Source organism: Sitodiplosis mosellana, unplaced genomic scaffold (genome assembly GCF_009176505.1).
Source record: "Sitodiplosis mosellana isolate CC-2019 unplaced genomic scaffold, AAFC_SMos_1.0 Smas_scaffold_47, whole genome shotgun sequence".
Lineage (NCBI taxonomy): Eukaryota > Metazoa > Arthropoda > Insecta > Diptera > Cecidomyiidae > Sitodiplosis > Sitodiplosis mosellana.
This window is the reverse complement of record NW_022595289.1, coordinates 1,947,931-1,966,314: the sequence shown is the minus strand read 5'-3', so window position 1 is coordinate 1,966,314 and position 18,384 is coordinate 1,947,931. Positions and strand designations below refer to the sequence as shown.

The window sequence follows — 18,384 nt, the reverse complement described above, 5'->3', positions numbered from 1 at the left end:
ACAGTAATAATCTTAATAAACAAAGAACAAGAAACTTTTCCGAGTCGAATAAAAATTACGCGTCGCCGCTAACAGACCGAGAAGAGAAAGAGAGCTGGAAAAGCGGTGAATTGCGCAAGCATGGCAGGCGAGTCTCGACGATGCCTGAAGATTGAATAGAAACATGCCGAACCAAATTGTTCTCGCCATTAATTTTGCGCGCGCGAAATATTACGAGCCAGTGACTTGACTCCCTCTCTCGTTCTTATATTTAGTCTCCCAATGCGGCAATCACATCGACAGAAAGCGATGGAAAAATAAATAGAAAACGTTTACATCACAAGTTTACGAGCTGGCAAAAAAGAAGAGACTGGAATGAAATTGAGTAGAAGATGGCGAGGCGAGGCGAAAAATGGAAAAAAAGCGGAAGAAAAGAACTGAAACATTGAATTGGGAACGAAAAAAAAAGTGTAGAAAAACTTCCAAAATGATTTATAATGTTTTCGGTTGTGCTGTTCACAGCAAATTGCGTTCAAGCAGAAAGGAAGAGGCCAAGCCAAATATGTTTATGGTAGCAATTTTCTATTCGCATCTTAGCTCAAATACACACACACACACACGAAAGGAGCGAAAGAAAGGCAAATGTACGACGACAATGTCAAAACTTAGACGACAACGTCGTTGTCGTCGCCGCCGCTGCCGTCGTCAATGATGATGTCGATGCAAACGAATGAAAAACATTTCTCTCTCTCTCTCTCTCTCTCTCTCTCTCTCTCTCTCTCTCTCCGGTTTCTGGCGCGTCTTGGCTGAAATAGCACAAATAATAATCATAAAATGTTACAGCAATGAAACAAATGGCATCAGCTACATGAACACTGGAATATTACTGCCGCGGCCGATGTGCGCGTTCACTCGACAGTCTATTACCTACTTAGACTCTCACTTTTCAGCTCCAGTCAAATACATCAATAAAATATTAAAAATTTATTTACAAATAACGAACGACGTGGAAAAAAATGTGTATACACTGGGACAATTACGGTGCTATCACCAGTAAAACTGGCTTATACCGTAATTACACCACTTACATCTGGAGCCTTCCGATTGCGCAAGCATTTTTCCGTCTCAATTATCAACTGGATGGCTCTGAAGGAATTTCTTTGTTTAAAGTGCTTTAATTCGCTGTTCTCAATAAAGTTTCGCGCATTGTGTACCGAACACAATATATCCAAGTGGAACGAAGTCAAAAACAACAGCAGCGAAAACAGTTTCCCAAACAACAATTGGCGGAACAATTTTTGCCGAAGATACATTTCACATATTTCCCTGAAAAGGAAACTTCTTGGAATATTTATTCGATTTTTTTCTTTTTTTATTCAATGGGATTTAATTTATTGTTTTCAGCAAACGTGTAATAAATGAAGTTGATTGCAGCGAGTAGAATAAGCAGAAATGATGTCAGCATCCGTGCAGAAACATTATCGGTGTCAGAATTTGAGCTCCAATTTAACATATGATTTGTTATCAAGTCGACGACGGTGGCGGCGACGGTATTTAGTTGTGCTTCTTGAATTTTGACTTTTTAACACGTGATTGTAAAAAAAATGCGCAATAAATTAGAATTTTATGATGGAAACTCATAAAAAATACATTAGCCCTACACAATATATGTATGTATATATTGTACAGTATCAGCGGGCAAGTGGTTGAATGAAGCTCATATCAAAAATTGGGATCTTTGCCGTCATCGCAAATAGCTTTATGTTCTGTTTCAGATCCACCTCGATAAATAATCGGAATGGAAAAATGAAAGGCCTTTCATTTTCCTTTTTCGCATTTAATTTTTCTGCTATTTGAAGTTGCGTGCGTGCGGAGCAAAAGACACGGAAAACTTTTTCCGAAAGATATTCTGGATAGAGTATGTGTTCGTATTACGGATCACATTCGGTGCTAATTCATACGTAGTATGTGAGAATGGTTTCCACCGATACGATGTGCATTCATTCGATATTCATATAAAACCATCCGACGGCAGCTGAGAAACGTGCGTGTGTAGTTTTTAAATAAAGTATGTGTTCACGTTCGCCATCATTTCTCCTTGTCTTTGGAATTTCTCGCAGAAAGACGAGAAAAAAGTAAACACATGGAAAGAAACTTTTACAACTTTGAAAGCCTATGGCATAGGAAATATACGCACAAATACACATGCAGAGAGAGAGAAAGAAGGAGAGAAAAACAGCGCACGGAAAAGGAACCCAGCTACATTTTTCATTTTCATATTTTTCAGCACCGAGCCGACACTTCCGTTTTGGAATTTAACATTTTATAAGCAATGCACAATGACTCGTATATTTGAGCTGGTTCCACCCCTATTTCGATTGCAGACTTTCCTCGGGATCGTCTGCGTGCACCGTATACAATATGTATATTGCGTTCATAGTCTGCCAGCGTGCGAACGAGCGAGCGAGAGTGCATTGGTGCTGTGATGGAAAATGGAAATTTTAAAATAGAATAAGTTTTATAATCAAAATTAAAATGCCTGCTACATGATGGATTACGCGAATAACGAAATAAATTGCAAACGCATACCAAATCATGATGTTGATGTTTCTGGTCTCATCGTTGCCATTGTTAAGTAGCATTCTATGGTGCGCAGTGCGCGCCGCGGCGCGCTTCTCGCTGAAACAACCAACGAGCAAGCAAGCGTTTGCCAAATCATATTTTCATCGAAATGAAAACATTCAATTTATCATCGCGTTCTTTTCACTTTTCCCAACACACGCTGCTGTTGATAGCAGCGGTTGCGTTATGATAGTTCAGACATTCAACAAAACTCACATTCACATGACGCTGTTCGGTTCGCCATTTAACTATACGATGAAAAGTTTTGCGGTGAAAACATGTTTCCTATCAAAATTTGTTGTGTTTCGCATTTGTTTACGGCCAAATGATGTGATGAGCGCGCGTGGCCGGTAGTCGATTTCAGCATGGTGCTTTGGTGCATAAAACTTTCGCTTGTATGCTCGGGCGCTCGTTTGCTAACGAACAAACAAAGTGCACAACACATTTGAATCGAAAGATATTTAAAATTTAATTAAATTTCGATAGTCAAAGGCAACGACTCGAGAAAATATAATTGCCTCGAATCTCAACCCACAAACAAACCGTGAGCAACGGTAATTGCGTCTGCACTCTACTGGGATGACGTTAGAGTCAAAGCAAAAATTTCACATATATAATACATGCATTCAACAGCCTCGGAGCAATCACAAGGTGTATCTAATTTGAGAGTACACAACTTTCAAACCTCTCGCTCCACACACACACACACACGCATTTGCACATTCATTCCATCACGTCGGATTGATTCTATCCGTTACTCCATTTTCCTCAAACATCCAGAACAATCGACAAGTTTACAGCCAACTCTGTCGCCGCTGCCACCGCCACCGCACGTTGTATCCTTCTCTCACTATGTCCTGCATTGTGGATACTGTGTGAGGCCAGCATTGGTGGCACTGCCAGTATTAGTGTTTAAAATGAGTTGTAAAGCATGACCGATCCAGTCGAATTCGTCTGGGTTCGTCGATGTGTGGAAAACTTTTCTAATTCGGTTTTTGGTTTGATGGCAATGTTTTTAAAGCACTCTTTTTTCTCATTCTCTGGTGTACAGAAAAACCAACCGATGTGACTCAACAAAAATTGAACTTCCTCGACTTTAATATATGCATACCTAAGTTTATCATTAGGTAGTTTAGCTTAATGATCGACCACTTTGCCACAAAAAGCATTTTACCCCGGGAAAAAGTCGAAACAAACTGAAATGCAAATACACATTTTCCACCAAAAATACAACAACAACCAAGAGAGAGAGAGAAAAAAAAGAACGACGAAGGTTCCTTCAACCGCAAATAGTTGTTTGTATGAGAATACTTTTTGCTTGACAGAATTTTCTCCACTTCATCGTATTACTCAGGGAGCACATCTCGAAACTATTGGAACAGAGAGAATATTTGAATTGTGTGCTATTTTGTACATACTATACATAGTCGAATGCTGTAACTTCACGTACAAAACGGAAAGAGAAAAATTATGGCCGGGTAAAGTTTTTGCGTTTCCTTTGCCACTGAACGGCAATCACAGCCGCAGTTGCAGTTGCCGCTTTTTTCATATTTAATGCAAATCTGCGGGAATATTATAAAGTAGAGGCCAAAATCCGTGCACTGAATGATGAATCCGAATGTAATTTATCATTTTCAGCTGTTTTTATGCGAATCTGAACGTTATGTATCATAATAATTCAATCAAATTAGACAAAGAATAATAATGAGAAAGATCATTTCTCCGTTCTCTGTCTCCGATGCCCACAGTCGACAAAGCAGTTCGATAGGAACACGGCATGGCAAAATGTTTCGCTTATGATTTTGTCTGTATAATTTATAACTATCCTGCGTTTGTTTGCATTGGCATCACACGTACGTTTTGCGTCGTTTGCACTTGTGAAGCGCATTCTCTAAACAAGGTCCACAAGCGTGCAACGACAGAAACAGAGAGGGGGGAGAGAGAAAGACCGACACAAACGGCAAAAACGTTGCATTGAAACCGAGACTCATGCAAAAAAGAGATTCACTATCAACACAGAAAATTGCATCACACAGTGCACACCAAACCGAACTGAACACAGAACAGCACAACTTAAATTTAATCAGACAGAAAATATCTCATTCATGTCACACAAAATATGACTTGGAGCAGCAAAGATGGCAGCAAAGATCGAAATGAAACATCAGTTTTGGTGATGAAATGAAACAAGAACAGAGCGAACATTGCAAGCGAATGCATCACCGAAGAATATATACGTACTTATCGAATACCGGTGATGGCAAGCTGCAATGCAACAACATCAATTACAAAGAGCTCAGACTATCGATTCTTGTGTGCAACAGGCTTTCAGCTCTCTCTTTCTCTTTCTTTCCTTCAGTCGATGGATAGTCATCGAATCGCTACAAAAACGCCAAACCTGAAAAATCAAATTCAATGAAGAAAAAAAATTCACATAATTTTTTTACAGTTCTTTTGATTTTTTGCTCGTGATTTCGGCTTTATTGTGTGTATAAGTTTTTAATGTTGACCGCACCACTCGCATTATTCGAATTCTTACCTCGGCCCGTCGCAATTTCATCCAGTTACTCGATCCTTCTCTCTGGACGACAATTATAATAAATGAATTCGAATGGTGCTCTGTGTATGTCTGCATGCGCAGAATGGATTCAGCGCTTTTTTTCTGCCTTTTAAATGCTTTTGTTTCAATTTTCTGATTCTCTTCTCGTTCGCCGAACGAGAGTCGTGCAGCGTGCTTGCGCATCTTTGATTCCATCAATTTGAATTTAATGACATTCGTGTCGAATCAAACACATACGGTAACTAAGAGCAGCCACTATCGAGCAAAAACTGTACCGTTTTTTTCTGTTCGTTCGTCTCCCAACTCGTTGCTACCATTTCATAATTCGTCTGAAGAACAATAAAAACAAATCATTGATGCTTTGTTTCACTTTGCTATCCATCGAATATTGATTCTGTGTTCCGTTAAATTGCTGTGTGCGCTTGGTGCTGTTGTTGTTGTCGCGTCCAGCCGATGTGCATCGGCATGTGAAGCATTGATGCGAATCAAAACCACAAAGCGAATTTCAAAACCTGCAAAGAAAAACGACGGCGTTGAAGAGAGAGAGAAAAAAATCAACATGCTGGACATTTTGAAATGACTTCAACGTCCACGGTCATAGCGTTTCCATAAATGGGATCCGTATGTCGTGTCATGTATACGTTCTTTTTTTTCATATCGATGCTCCTTCACTTGTTCGCCCATCAAGTGGGATTTCAGAGACAGTGGAAAAGTAGAGCGTATCGCGCTCGATATCAATAATAATAACGATGATGCTGATGATACTTCAGAGTCCCAGCCAATTAAAATTGGAAAGTTTTATTGAAATTGTATAAAAATATTGATGGATTTTTATCCGATTTTATCAGAAGATTTATTATTGGTGCCCGAGCTCGAGAACCCAAGCCATAACCACCTCATGTCCAGTATCAGCGCAAAACTGACTTTGGTCTTGGAAACAGGATATCATCGTCATATGCGGTGATTTGTTGACGGTTTCATCGTTGATATTGTTTGACAGTTGATGCGAATCGATTCTTTTTTTCTCTCAAGTGAAAAGATTTTAATTTTCTACATTTTCTTTGTTGCTTCATGCTCAACGCAAAGAGAGAAAAAAAAATCAAACACACCAAAGAATCTATATAAATGCCGCTGAACGAATGGCCATCGTTCGTTCTCAATTGGTATTTCGAATAAAAGCGATTCTATTTCAGTGATGCGATTGTCCCATGGGCAATAAGTCGAGCTCCAGCTTTCTACATTGTATACACATAGTATACAAAATTTTCGCATCGCCTAATTCTCACACAACAATCAACGAACGATGGTGAAGACCAAGCAAATGCTTTACAAAATATTTTCAATCATTTTTCAAAACAACTCAAATGGGAATTATTTTGATATTGTTCAGCTTTGCGGGTCGTTTTCACTTTTTGCAGACGACCCAATATGAAAAGAAAACGGCAGAATCATCGAATGGAAAAGCATAATCACCTAAAAAATGTCGAAACGATGAGCAAAAACAAATTCCAGTACCGACCACCAAATAAGCGCTCGAAGAATTATGTAATCTCTTAAGGCTTGTCGGAAAGACGGCTCACTATTTTTCGTCCGTGCAGTGCTCCTCCCTTCAAAACACACACAGTTTCGGTACGATCCATTCTAATCAAATAGAAATTAAATTATTTCGTTAGTGAAAATTTATTATTTCCGTTCTGGAAATACTGGCTACGCTTCTGCCTATTACAATACGATTCGGGTGAGAGGTCTCTTGTCGACAATTTTGCCCGTCTTTTTTGTTCTGTTCTACATTTTTCCTGTCAAAATATGAAAAAAGCAAAAAAAATAAACCAACAAAAACGAATAAAACAGAGGTTAATAATAAACACAAGACAAAAAGATGTGAGGAAGCTGAATGAAAGCAAAAACAAAAACCATAAAAAAAATTCTGCTTCGATCACATAGTCAACGGCACCGTCATAATCCTCGTCATCATCATTATCCACAATGTGCTCTCGTTGGTTTTATTTTCATTTCTGGATTATTGTTGCATCGTTCTTACCGATGACTTGCTCGGTAGTCGTTGGCCGGGAGAGTGTGTGGCATCAAAATATTTCGTCATACACAGCGCGTCTGCTTCTGTGTATGCGTAGTAAGCGTTGTTAAAAGTACATTTAGCGGTGTCCAGTATCGTTTGCGTGCTCTCGTTACGATATTCCATAAAATACAAAGAAGTCGAACAATTGATACTTCTTTACTCATTTTATCGTTCGCAATGACGCTCTGGCAACTGATCGTTAGTATTCTCTCTTAACAATGAGCAATTTAAGACAATTACATAAAATGATTATATGCATATCATCTCATGAGCGTGGAATGGTAATGGAAACAACATCAGCAACAGCAACAGCAACAATAACTAAACTAGCAGTCTGTGTGATGGGCATATTGTCAAATTGCCCACAACTCCCAAGTACTGAAATCCCACAGAAATATCAACAACAACAACAACCACCACCAACAGCCAGCAGACGATGATCTGAATTGAAATTTATGGCCCAAGTGATTTTTTTTTCTCTTTCGTTTTGTTGTTGGTTCGGTTTTATTTAAATTTGTTTATAATATAATGTCCCATTGAATTGATTTTATCTGTGTGTTGCAAGTCAAATCTCGTCGGTGGAGTAATAAACAAATGGTTTTGCAGCATATTGTTTCGAGGGATTTTCGTTCCATGCAAGTTGTTGCACTTGCATTCTTTCGAATCAAAACACAATAATGGGTAATAATATTTAATATTGTTAATAACTTTCCGCTGCCTACATTGAAATCCAATGAGGAGCGGTATGCACTTGACATTTCAGTGAAAATAACTTTGCCCATTAACTTGTCTTATTTTGCGGCATTTCATTACATTTTAAAGCGGTTTCCCTTCAATGGGCTGGGCTGGGCTGCTGCTTTTGCTGTTGCGGCTGCTTGATTATCCGCACTTGACAATGTAAAATGCAAAACATGACGCCTGATGCACATGCACATCGCATAGCGAAACCGGTCAATGTTCACATAAATTTCAGTTTACAAAAGACTCGAATGCGCGACACCAGTACGTTTAATGCACCGCACTCAATTGAGGTTTAAGAGCTAAATTGCTGACTTCTCCAATGCAAAATCATTCAAAATGAATGGCTTGTTTATTTCAATTGATCCTGATGCTATCACACACTACATACCGTCACTGCAGCCGCTGCCGCAAACTATTCAGTATTGTAGCAATCAAATTAAATTTTTAGTGTGTGATTCGTTTTACGATTCCGTTCCGCAGAAATTATTTGCCAAGAGTGTGATGATATAAAAATGTGTTCCAGCCCAACTACAAAATGGTTAAGTGGCGAGTGAATGAAAACTTCTACACCAAAACAGAACAAAAAAACTCATCAACCGACAACATTATTATGATCATTTGTCGTTCATCATCATTCAATGACGAAGTGATTCTTTGTTTTTGTTTTTCGTTCTTTTCTTGATTTTATAATTAGACTGTAAAAAATAATAATGCGGATACCAATCTTTTGTTAATCGTCCATTTCCATTTTGAATTTGTCAGAGAGAACGCATTGTTTTTCAAATGGCATCAAAACTTATGCATAAAAACGTTGAATTAATATTTCAACAGAAAACCGGAGTTTTACAGCATGGAAGAAATAAAAAAAAGAACACTGTGAAGAATATTTCTTTGCCACGACAATTTCTCACATCATCATCATTATCATTTACGAATGGCGTAAGTGACAGCCATTCGAGCAATCTTTTGCAACTAGTTAGCGCTTCGCCTTAATATTTCGTTTTGCATTGAAACAATACCCACTTTTTCATTACGCGAGCATTACACCATGCGGATGGAATTTCAGGAGAAGTAAAAACACTCACATTTTTGAGGTTCACGTTCCATTTCCAGTTTTATGAGTACGTCTCGGACATTAAATTGTTGTATTTAGGTAGTGGTCGTAATAGTTGGCTCTCTTTTTATGCGCTTCCAAAGAATTTATGATTATTCGTTTTTATGGCGTGCACAGTAACATATTGTAGTGTGCCAACGATGGAAATGCGAGACACAAGTATAGAGACGCATTTGGAGCTTTAATATCATATTTTTTTTCTTTCTTCTTAGTCTTAATTCAAGACTTACGATGTGACACTTGGATTAAATACTTCCATTTTTTCCGAGAATCGATCGAAAGCTATGACCAATCGTCAATAAAAAATCACTATACATTCAGATTAAATCGATAGCGCTCACACATCGAAGACCATTTTTATTGGATTCGTAATCTTCTTAGAAATACCAACGACAAGCATTTTCGATCATATTTCTCCTTTCATTTATTTTTTGGTCGATTGTTTCTCTTTCTTCTGTAACTCCTTCACGATTTTTGATCGAAAAGCAAAACAATAATGATAAATTGGACCATCGACATTTCATTGATCCAATATGAAATTCAATTTTTATTGCACTTAATGATGGGACTTAATGTCATCTCAAATGCCGCACACAGACGACATTCGATACAATTTATCTAGTTCTCTCAAAACTATTTATTGCGGACCTAAATTCATAAAGGTATCTCTGTGTGTCTCGCATTGCCGTCGACGACATTTTTAATAGTGACAAATCGCGACTGAGTGCCTCGTCGGTAGCGTGTTTTCTGTTTTCGTCTGTGTCGTTATTTTGGACCTCTTCTTTTTCGGTTGAACAACAATTACTAGCCCAATAAAGAATTATACAACATTAATAAGCCATACGAATCACACAGTCATAACTTTGTACAAAGTATTCACTTTTAATGGTAACAACGAATACGACAAGAACCAGAATTGAATTTGACCTTTTTTGTTAAGGCCTCCAATCTTTTTAAATATGTATACGTATTAACGCTGAATATGTGCAATAAATGGAATTCCTTATAACTTACATTTGTATGCGTAATGGACGTTGGATTGGTTTCTTAATCTACGCGCTTTCTCAGACCTCTTTCGGTACATTGTACAATGGCGGCGTGTATTAGTTTTATTGGAATATAAAATATATATTAGAATGGCTTCGCCGAACAATTAAAATCCATTAACCGCGAACACTAAACACACTCGCCACGTTTCTTTCTCCTTCTTTTTTTCTTTTTTCATGTCGAAAGCAACGCTAAAAAGCATTTCAATGGTTGAATGATTCACGAAAACGCAAAACTGGTTTCAAGAACGTTCGCTCGCTCGATTAATGCTTCAAGTAAATTGAAATTAATATAAGTGGTATGTAATCATCATATGGCCAGCTAATCACCTGTCATGAGGCTTCGAAATCACGATAGTCCAACGCACGCGCAAATTCAACTTCAATTCTCTTCGTTCGAGAGCTCTATTAAAAAGTTTTTAATAAAATACGACGATGAACGAATAAAAGAATCACTTTTTACTGCATATATGATATCTTTATGCCCGACAATTGACCACTTATCGCAATCAAAATACACACCCATCCACTTTCGATTCAAGCGAGCTGCTATTTCAATCAAAATCCACTAAATGGGGATCTTTTCAACTAAACTTTAATGAAGATGACAGCCGAACTCAAGTAACCTACTGACGACGAATTTTTATTATAGTTTTGTACACACAAAATTAATATGAAAGTGAACGGTATGGCAAGAGCTGTTCGATAATGTGCACAAAGAGGAAGTGAACCGAAGTTATTTTATTGGTTTTTGTTCGGTGAACTATTTTCATGCATTTTTCAGAACGAAAACTCAACTTGGACTATGTAGTTTAATGTTTCTTCCTCTGTTATTATTACAATTAAAATAAGCTAAGCGGTAGAAAAGTGGGAATGAAAAAGTTCCTTTCATCTGTCAAATGAATAAAAATACCGTAGTTCCCCATGAATCCTGTCATTATCCCGTTCAAATTGATCATAATAATACGCCTGAAAGTGTAACAACCATCATTTATTGATAATTATCGCTATCGACATGATAAGAGTTCCACAGCACCGTAAGACGTTCAAAAGACAATTCTAATTGTCTCTTTGAAACGCCAACGAAATAATTAACCAGAATTATTGACACTTGACGTTCAAGGGGCCAACTGAGAGCGATTTAAAAACTTTCTCAATGGAACACTTCATTGGCTTCGGAATGTTCGAATTTTCATTCCGGCTGGTGAATATTTCGAGAATCGAAATTTATTTCTCCACTGAAAATCACCCAACAGTCAATTTATCAATTTGAAATGGATTCTTTAGCATGGCAATCGAATCGAATCAAATCGAATCAAACAATGGCAAAACTATTTCGAGAATACCGTACACAATACCAGAAAAGTTTTCTCGGGCGAAAAGGAATTCACACGAACAATATCCGAAGAGCAGAAGATTGAATGAGAAACTCGAAGAAACTCAAAATCAATATCCCACTGCAAGTCCAACGTGTACTGGTACTTTACAAACCTTTTTTATTTGTTCATCACAGTTGGACATGGTTTAAAGTGAGAAGAATCGTATTCATTCAAATGAATTGCAATCATCGTCAAACAGCTGACTGCGAAATGCACTGTATTGGTGGCACCCAAACCAAAAGTTCTCACACCGAAATCGAAAAAAAGCGTTGTTTCAATTTGAATTTGGTACACCTAAAATTCCCTTACCCATGCGATGAGCACGTACAAATCATTTCGATGTGATTCATTCGAAAGAATTGGCTTTGTATTGTTTGCTTGCGTTTGTGTATCGATTTTGTGGCACGCATTTTGATGTGGTGGTACTGAGTCAAGACAGTATCTGAATCGGTTTCGAAGTATTGTTTGAACATTCATGTTCATGCTTTATGCCGAAGACATTTTGCGACGCTTGATCGGAATGCCGCTGATAGGTCATGAGCCATCACAAATGTCCAAGCCAAATGGAAATAAGATAAAAGCCGATTTGTAGTTCCTAAACTGGAGAAATTGGTGAGCGTGAAACGTTAACAAATGAACAATTCCGTAGAAACACTTTAGAAAAGAAGGAGAGAAAAATCATAGATTTTCTGAAAGTCATCGTCAGTTTAAAAAAAAAAGTGTTTTGTTACGATGTTTTTCTGTCTAACGACAACGGCGAACGAACGTTAACTCCATGATCAAATTGAATTAAGGAAAGGCTAAACAAGCTGAATGGATTCGGTCTGTTGGGATTTGTTTTACATGCATTTTGGAACAGAGCGACCAAATCAATGTCCTCCGTTTGAGGCTCCAACAGCGTTTCTAAATGATGTATTGCATCGAACAAATCACCTTTTGAATTCTCCGTATTGTTGGTGATCGATTTTAGTGGTTAACTTACAAGAAATGTTAATGCATGAAAATGAATTTGAATGAATGGGGCTTGAGCCAAGAAAAAAAGTATACCAAGGGAATTGAAAACTATTAAAAAGGCAGATGCATCGGAATTATCGGGCGATAAGCCTCATATAGACTGAATAGAAACGAGTTGAGTTTCCATCATTTTCGCCTTTAGAATGACGCCTTCAATTTAAATGAGAAGGTGGAGAAATGAAGACCAAAGTCAACATATACAAAATTGAACTTATACCAAGCCAAATAAATAAATCAACTGAAATTATTCATCATCAGCGCTTTGCATTTTGCTCAAAACAAACAACTGCACCACAATAATTAAGTGAAATCAGGTGGCCGCAACGAAGGAAAGGGTGAAAACAACAACAAGATAACGAAATATAATTGACGATAATCCCTTTTCCAACCGATTCCATTTTCATTCGCGTCAAATTCTTTGCATTCATTCAAATACAGATGAAAGACGAATTCCATTCACGAAAGGTCACAAGTGTGCACCTTTTCCAGATTTGAACGTGAAACGTGTACCACAGTGGCCAACAGCAGACGATCACGTCTATGACAATAGACACGAAATAGAGACAGACACACACAAACACACACACACACACACACAGAGAGAGAGAGAGAGAGAGAGAGAGAGAGAGAGAGAGACACGAAAAAATAATAATACGATAATAATTATATGGTTACATTTCTATCAGTAATCAGTCGGGTTGGACGAAAGTCCGGAATAGAAAAGAGGAAACGAACGATAAAAATAAATTGTTTTCATTTTTCCTGTCAGATTGACTCTTATTCATGGGCCCGAGCGCGACAAAGTGTTTGAGATTAAAACGTTATTATAGCGACCCGAAACTCACAATCGGATGAAATGGTCACTCTTTTTTATATTAATGATAAATGTCAGAATTTCATCGTAGTTTCGATGCTGTCATCAGTCTGGAGAATGTTTTTCTTCCTCTCTCGCCTTTATTTAAGCATTCAGAAAAATCGTAAGAAACCAAATGCTACTTTAAGAGATAAAAACGCTGCACTTTAGGCGACCACAAAATATTCCCATCGATGAGCTTCGAATACGTGGCATCCTTGCTGCGAGCTGTGACAATGGCACGAATTTCTCAACAAAATGAACATAAGTATTTTTAATCCTCATAAATTTTATTTGAAAATATAAATAGAGCCATTTCTGAGGTCCTCTTTGTCGTCGTTGTCGTTGTTATTGCGAGATATGTGTATGGATGTGTGTGCAAGTTCGAATGTCGATTTACTCGAAATATGAAAAGTTCACACCAGGGCGATGCTGCTTGCTGCTTTATTCCAGCTCATAAAAAGCAAATGCGGATTATGCTCGATTCATACGAAATAAAAATGTCAAGCCAAGTCGTCGATGCCAACAAAAGCAACGAGAAAAACTTGGAGAAAATCTTTTGAATTTGGAAACAAGAACTCCATCTGCAAGTAGATTAGCAACTTGTGAGTTCCATTTATGGATTTCCTATTCAAACTGATAACGAACACTGTGAATGCTATCTCTCTCGCTCTTGTTCACTCGGTGTCGACTAAGAGGTCTCATGAGTCGAATATCACTGTACGCGTATATTGTGTTTAGCGCCCGTTTGCATCTCCAGCAGCCAAGCGAAATTATGCACGCCGTTTTTTTTTCTTCATTCGTTACGTCTCCTCCGTCTCTTGACTTTCTATATTTCTCTTGCCATTTTCCTGGGTGATTTGTCCATGCGTGAGCGCAAATTCATTGTTGCCTTTTAGCGACATGCATACAATAGCATTTGTTTGCAAATGTTTGCCCAACTGAATTTGTTTGTCTCAGTTTGAATATTGTAGATTTTTACGCTTTATTCTAATTGTCTCTGCATGCACATTGCTTTTTGTTTTTGCTGTTTATCTTCTCATCCTCTTGCTCGCTCGTTTTTTTGTTTGTGTGTTTTTTCCTCTTCTTTTTGCTGGTGCTTCGTTTTCATTTTTGTGTTACGATTTCTCACTTATTCTATTTGCCATCATCTTCTTTCGGACTTTCTGTTAGTTTTCATTAAAATATGATGGCACACACGAACAGTGATCGTTGTATGAGCAAATGGCTGGTGTTTAGTAGTCACCGAGGACATCGCATGACAAAAACAAGAAACAACAAAGATAAAGTAAACTAAAAACGAGGCGAGAGTGAGAGATAGAAAGAGAAAGAAAAAATCAACCATGGAGCGTTGTGCAAAACAGGCCCGTAGCGTGGTAGGTGCGAGGGGATGCGAAGCATCCCCGAGCCGGATTTTCGCATCCCCGAGCGAGATTTGTGTATTTCCAAAGCTAAATTATTTTAATAATCGTCTTTCGCTGATTTTTTTCTGACAAAATCAAAGTTTACCTCAGGGGAAAAAATCCAAACAATATTTTTTCAAAGTTCAATAAATAATAGTCATCAGAATTCAATGGAAATTTTCTAAATTTTTATTTAAATCATTTTTTGATCGATACATTGTTTCTGTTTCATATATTTTTTATTTAGTAACATTTCTTTGGCAAACAAACTATGTTCGATCCTTATCATTAATATAATTGCACTCTACGTCCTTTCTTGTTATTGAACGCTTTCATGATGTCATCAATAGAAATGTTGTTCAAACGTTTGTGCTCGAAGGCGATGAAAGCTAAATTTCGCATACGTTCATTTGTCATGGAGAGGCGAGATGGAATGTCAATTTGAGCCAATGCAGAAAATGAAGCTTCGCAGACAGCAGTACTGCACGCAAAAGTTTCGACAATTGCAAACAATTTGTAAACTTCTGGAAATGCTTCTCGCATTTCATACAACACCGTTAAAACGTTGAACTGGGGCTTATTTTTTGCAGAGGACTCTTCCCACTCCTTTCTTTTAAACTCAATGTATTTCTTGGCCGCTTTTAATTCATATTCTGGCGGCAATGTTATGCCAAGCTTTTCAAGCGGCTTCAATTGATCAAGTTCCATATTTGGAGAATCCGACAGTGCTAACAGAATTTCGTTATTTTCGGTAAACCGTGCATCAAATTCAGCCAATGCCATGTCAATAACTTCATTGTAGCTTGAGGTAATTTGGTCGATTTCATCGGATCGTTCGCCAATACTTTCTTCAACAACGAAATCTCCCAAAAGTCCCGATCTTCTACGATTCCTCATTGGACGTGATGAACTAGCTTCTCCAACAACATCGACCGATTCAGAAATAAGTTAATTCGCATCATTCATAAATTGCTCGAACTTTTCGTGGGTGCGATAACTAGCGATCGTTTCTTTTGCGATTTCTACTACCGGCATAGCTCTGTGGTAACTCATTTCACGACTTTGAAAAATAGCGTCAGCTGGAGTCAGAACTGTCAACAGTTCATCCATAAAAACCAAATGAAACACAAACGTCTTTTGTGTAATGACACTAAGAATACCAATACATGTGGCAATATCATCGCCATTCAAATCAATGCGATTGTATTTATCATTTTTCACTTTTTCCAACGTTGCAACGATTTGTGCATAATTTTCCTGCACTGCTTTGGTTGCTTGGAAATGGCCAGTCCAACGTGTATCTATCAATCGCTTTACTGCAGTTCCTTCATACATCTTCTGGATTTTTGGCTTTCTAAAGGCTGTGTAAATCATTTGTATTTGTTCGAAAAATTGTTTGACGGAAGCGACCTGTTTCACGGTGTCAATTATAACCAAACGAAGCCGATGGTTGAAACAGTGGATGTATGGAATAATTTTTTCCAAAATGTCTTGAAGTCGTTTCATCACACCACTTTTGTAGCCATTCATGACGGCAGCACCATCGTAACATTGCGAAAGTATCTTCATCGCATCTAATCCATATGATGCTAAACATGACAGCAGCAATTGTGTGAAACTGTGTGCGTCCACATCATCAGTCGATTCAAAAAACAATAATGCTTCAATCGGTTTTCCCTTCAATATGTATCTTACGGCAATCGATACGCATTCAACACCATGTTTATCTTTTGTTCCATCAAATAGAATCGTGAAAACGTCGGCGTCGGCTTTCTTCACTTCGCTCACGATACTTTCTCGCAATAGTTCAGCAATAATTGCAATAAATTCGTTCTGAATCTGTGGCGATTTGTATGTGACATTTTTCGGCATATACTTTTGACATGCAACCAGCTCTTTATCTTTTTTCATTGTGTATTCGAACAAACTGTTGAATAGACCGCCTTCCTCTTTTTCTTCGGCATCCCAATCGCCACGCAGTGCGAGACGATTTATCACTAAGAATAAAATAACCTCGATTATTGATTTACAATAATAGCGACATTTTGCTAAAGTTGTAGGATTCAAAAGTTCCGAAATCGATGTGCCAGTTTCTGTGCGCTTCTTTTTCTCAACATAACGTGCCATTGCATCAATATGACCGGCCGACGCATCATGTTTTCCAAATCCCTTTGATGGCGTCAGAGCGGCTTTCCAATTGAAGTATCCGGTCAATGTAAACGTAGGCTTTTGCGACTCACCGAATTGACGACAAACGTAACAAAATGCGGCGTCTTTGCTAACCGAATATTCAATCCAATCGTAACGATCTAGCCATTGCAATCGAAAACCTCGTCTGTCTTTTACATCACCAGTTTTAGGGAAAATGCAATTTTTCAGTTTTTGGATTTGTCCATCGTGATCGAATTCTTGTCCAATTGGCGTGATATCATTAGGGCCGGCTGCAAATAAACAGAAAAAAAATATTGAAAATGTTTATTTGTTCAATGATTGAAACGTACCTTTTGCACTTGAATTGTTATCCGAAATCGCATGAACTGCGGTTGTTGCCGTTGCCGAACATGTTGACGCTTCTGGTGTTTGACTGCTTTGTTCCATTGCATGTGAAGTGACAGTAGCTGCGGTCATTGTATTTGATGTCGCAATAAATGGAGCTTCTAAATTGAAAGAAATTATTCCATTTAATTCCACGGCAAAGAATGAAGAATAAATCAATTTATTTGTAGAATTAACGTTCATGAATGAAATCTACCTTCGGTAGATGTACTGATATCCATCTTATTTTCACGTGTAACCATAGTTGTTTTCGTTGCCGATGATGTCGATGGTTCTGTGGCACCAAAGCTTCGTGAAGAGACTGTTGTTGTAGTCAGAGTTGTTGCCGTCACTGTTGTATTTGATGTGGGTACTAAATGCAAAAACATATTTTTTTTAATATATACTTTGTTGTATTCAACTTCAAACATGAAACAACGTGTCGCTCACCATTCACTGAGAAAAATTGTTTCATGGTTTTTTGCTTTGCTTTTTCCTTGTTTTCCGGCGTTTCAGTTTCTTCAGCTCTTTTTCTCTTTCTCGAAGCCTCATCATTTTTCTTCTTATCCTTACGGTCAGACATTTCTTTAACGTTAATTCACAGTTTTAACTTGATGAACAAACCTTGATTTCAATTTGCTCTCAAACACTTTACACTTTTGGTTACAATAATTTCTACTTGCACAAAATTCTATGTTCACAAGTTGAATGTCGACGAGAGAATGAATTCGTTCTCGATCGATCGGAGTCTGAATGCAATTTGAACTTCGAAACAAAACGCACATTCTAACACATAAACGTCTCGAATCATTTGTCGCCAAAAATATTTCGTTTTGGATATGTCAGCGTAACTCAGCAAAACGATGACGACCGATGAATTTCTTCGAAAAAAATCGTTTGTTTATAGTTTGATATAAACAAGCATCAGCCGAAATTATTCTGAGTAGCATTTTATGTAATCAATACACTGCATATGGATTTGCTTGGAATAACTCACGGCTTACCGCAGTTAATATACGAGTCGCTACGCGATTCGCTATGCAATGAAGAATTTTTTGATG

At 37.8% G+C, this 18,384-nt stretch overlaps 3 protein-coding genes across 5 annotated transcripts in view; 1 reads left to right on the top strand and 2 right to left on the bottom strand.

Moving 5' to 3' along the window:
* LOC129569894 (myb-like protein I) overlaps nt 1-18,384 on the top strand; it is a 94,009-nt gene that overhangs the window by 18,568 nt on the left and 57,057 nt on the right. The window lies entirely within an intron of this gene.
* On the bottom strand, nt 15,077-15,685 carry LOC129570252 (uncharacterized). Its single transcript, XM_055449792.1, has one exon. The coding sequence runs from the start codon at nt 15,683-15,685 to the stop codon at nt 15,077-15,079; it is 609 nt and encodes a 202-aa protein (XP_055305767.1).
* Nucleotides 15,737-17,906, bottom strand: LOC129570250 (uncharacterized). The gene is made up of 4 exons (XM_055449791.1): nt 17,774-17,906; nt 17,541-17,696; nt 17,290-17,445; nt 15,737-17,229 (listed from the first exon to the last, which is right to left on the bottom strand). The coding sequence occupies exons 1-4, from the start codon at nt 17,904-17,906 to the stop codon at nt 15,737-15,739; spliced, it is 1,938 nt and encodes a 645-aa protein (XP_055305766.1).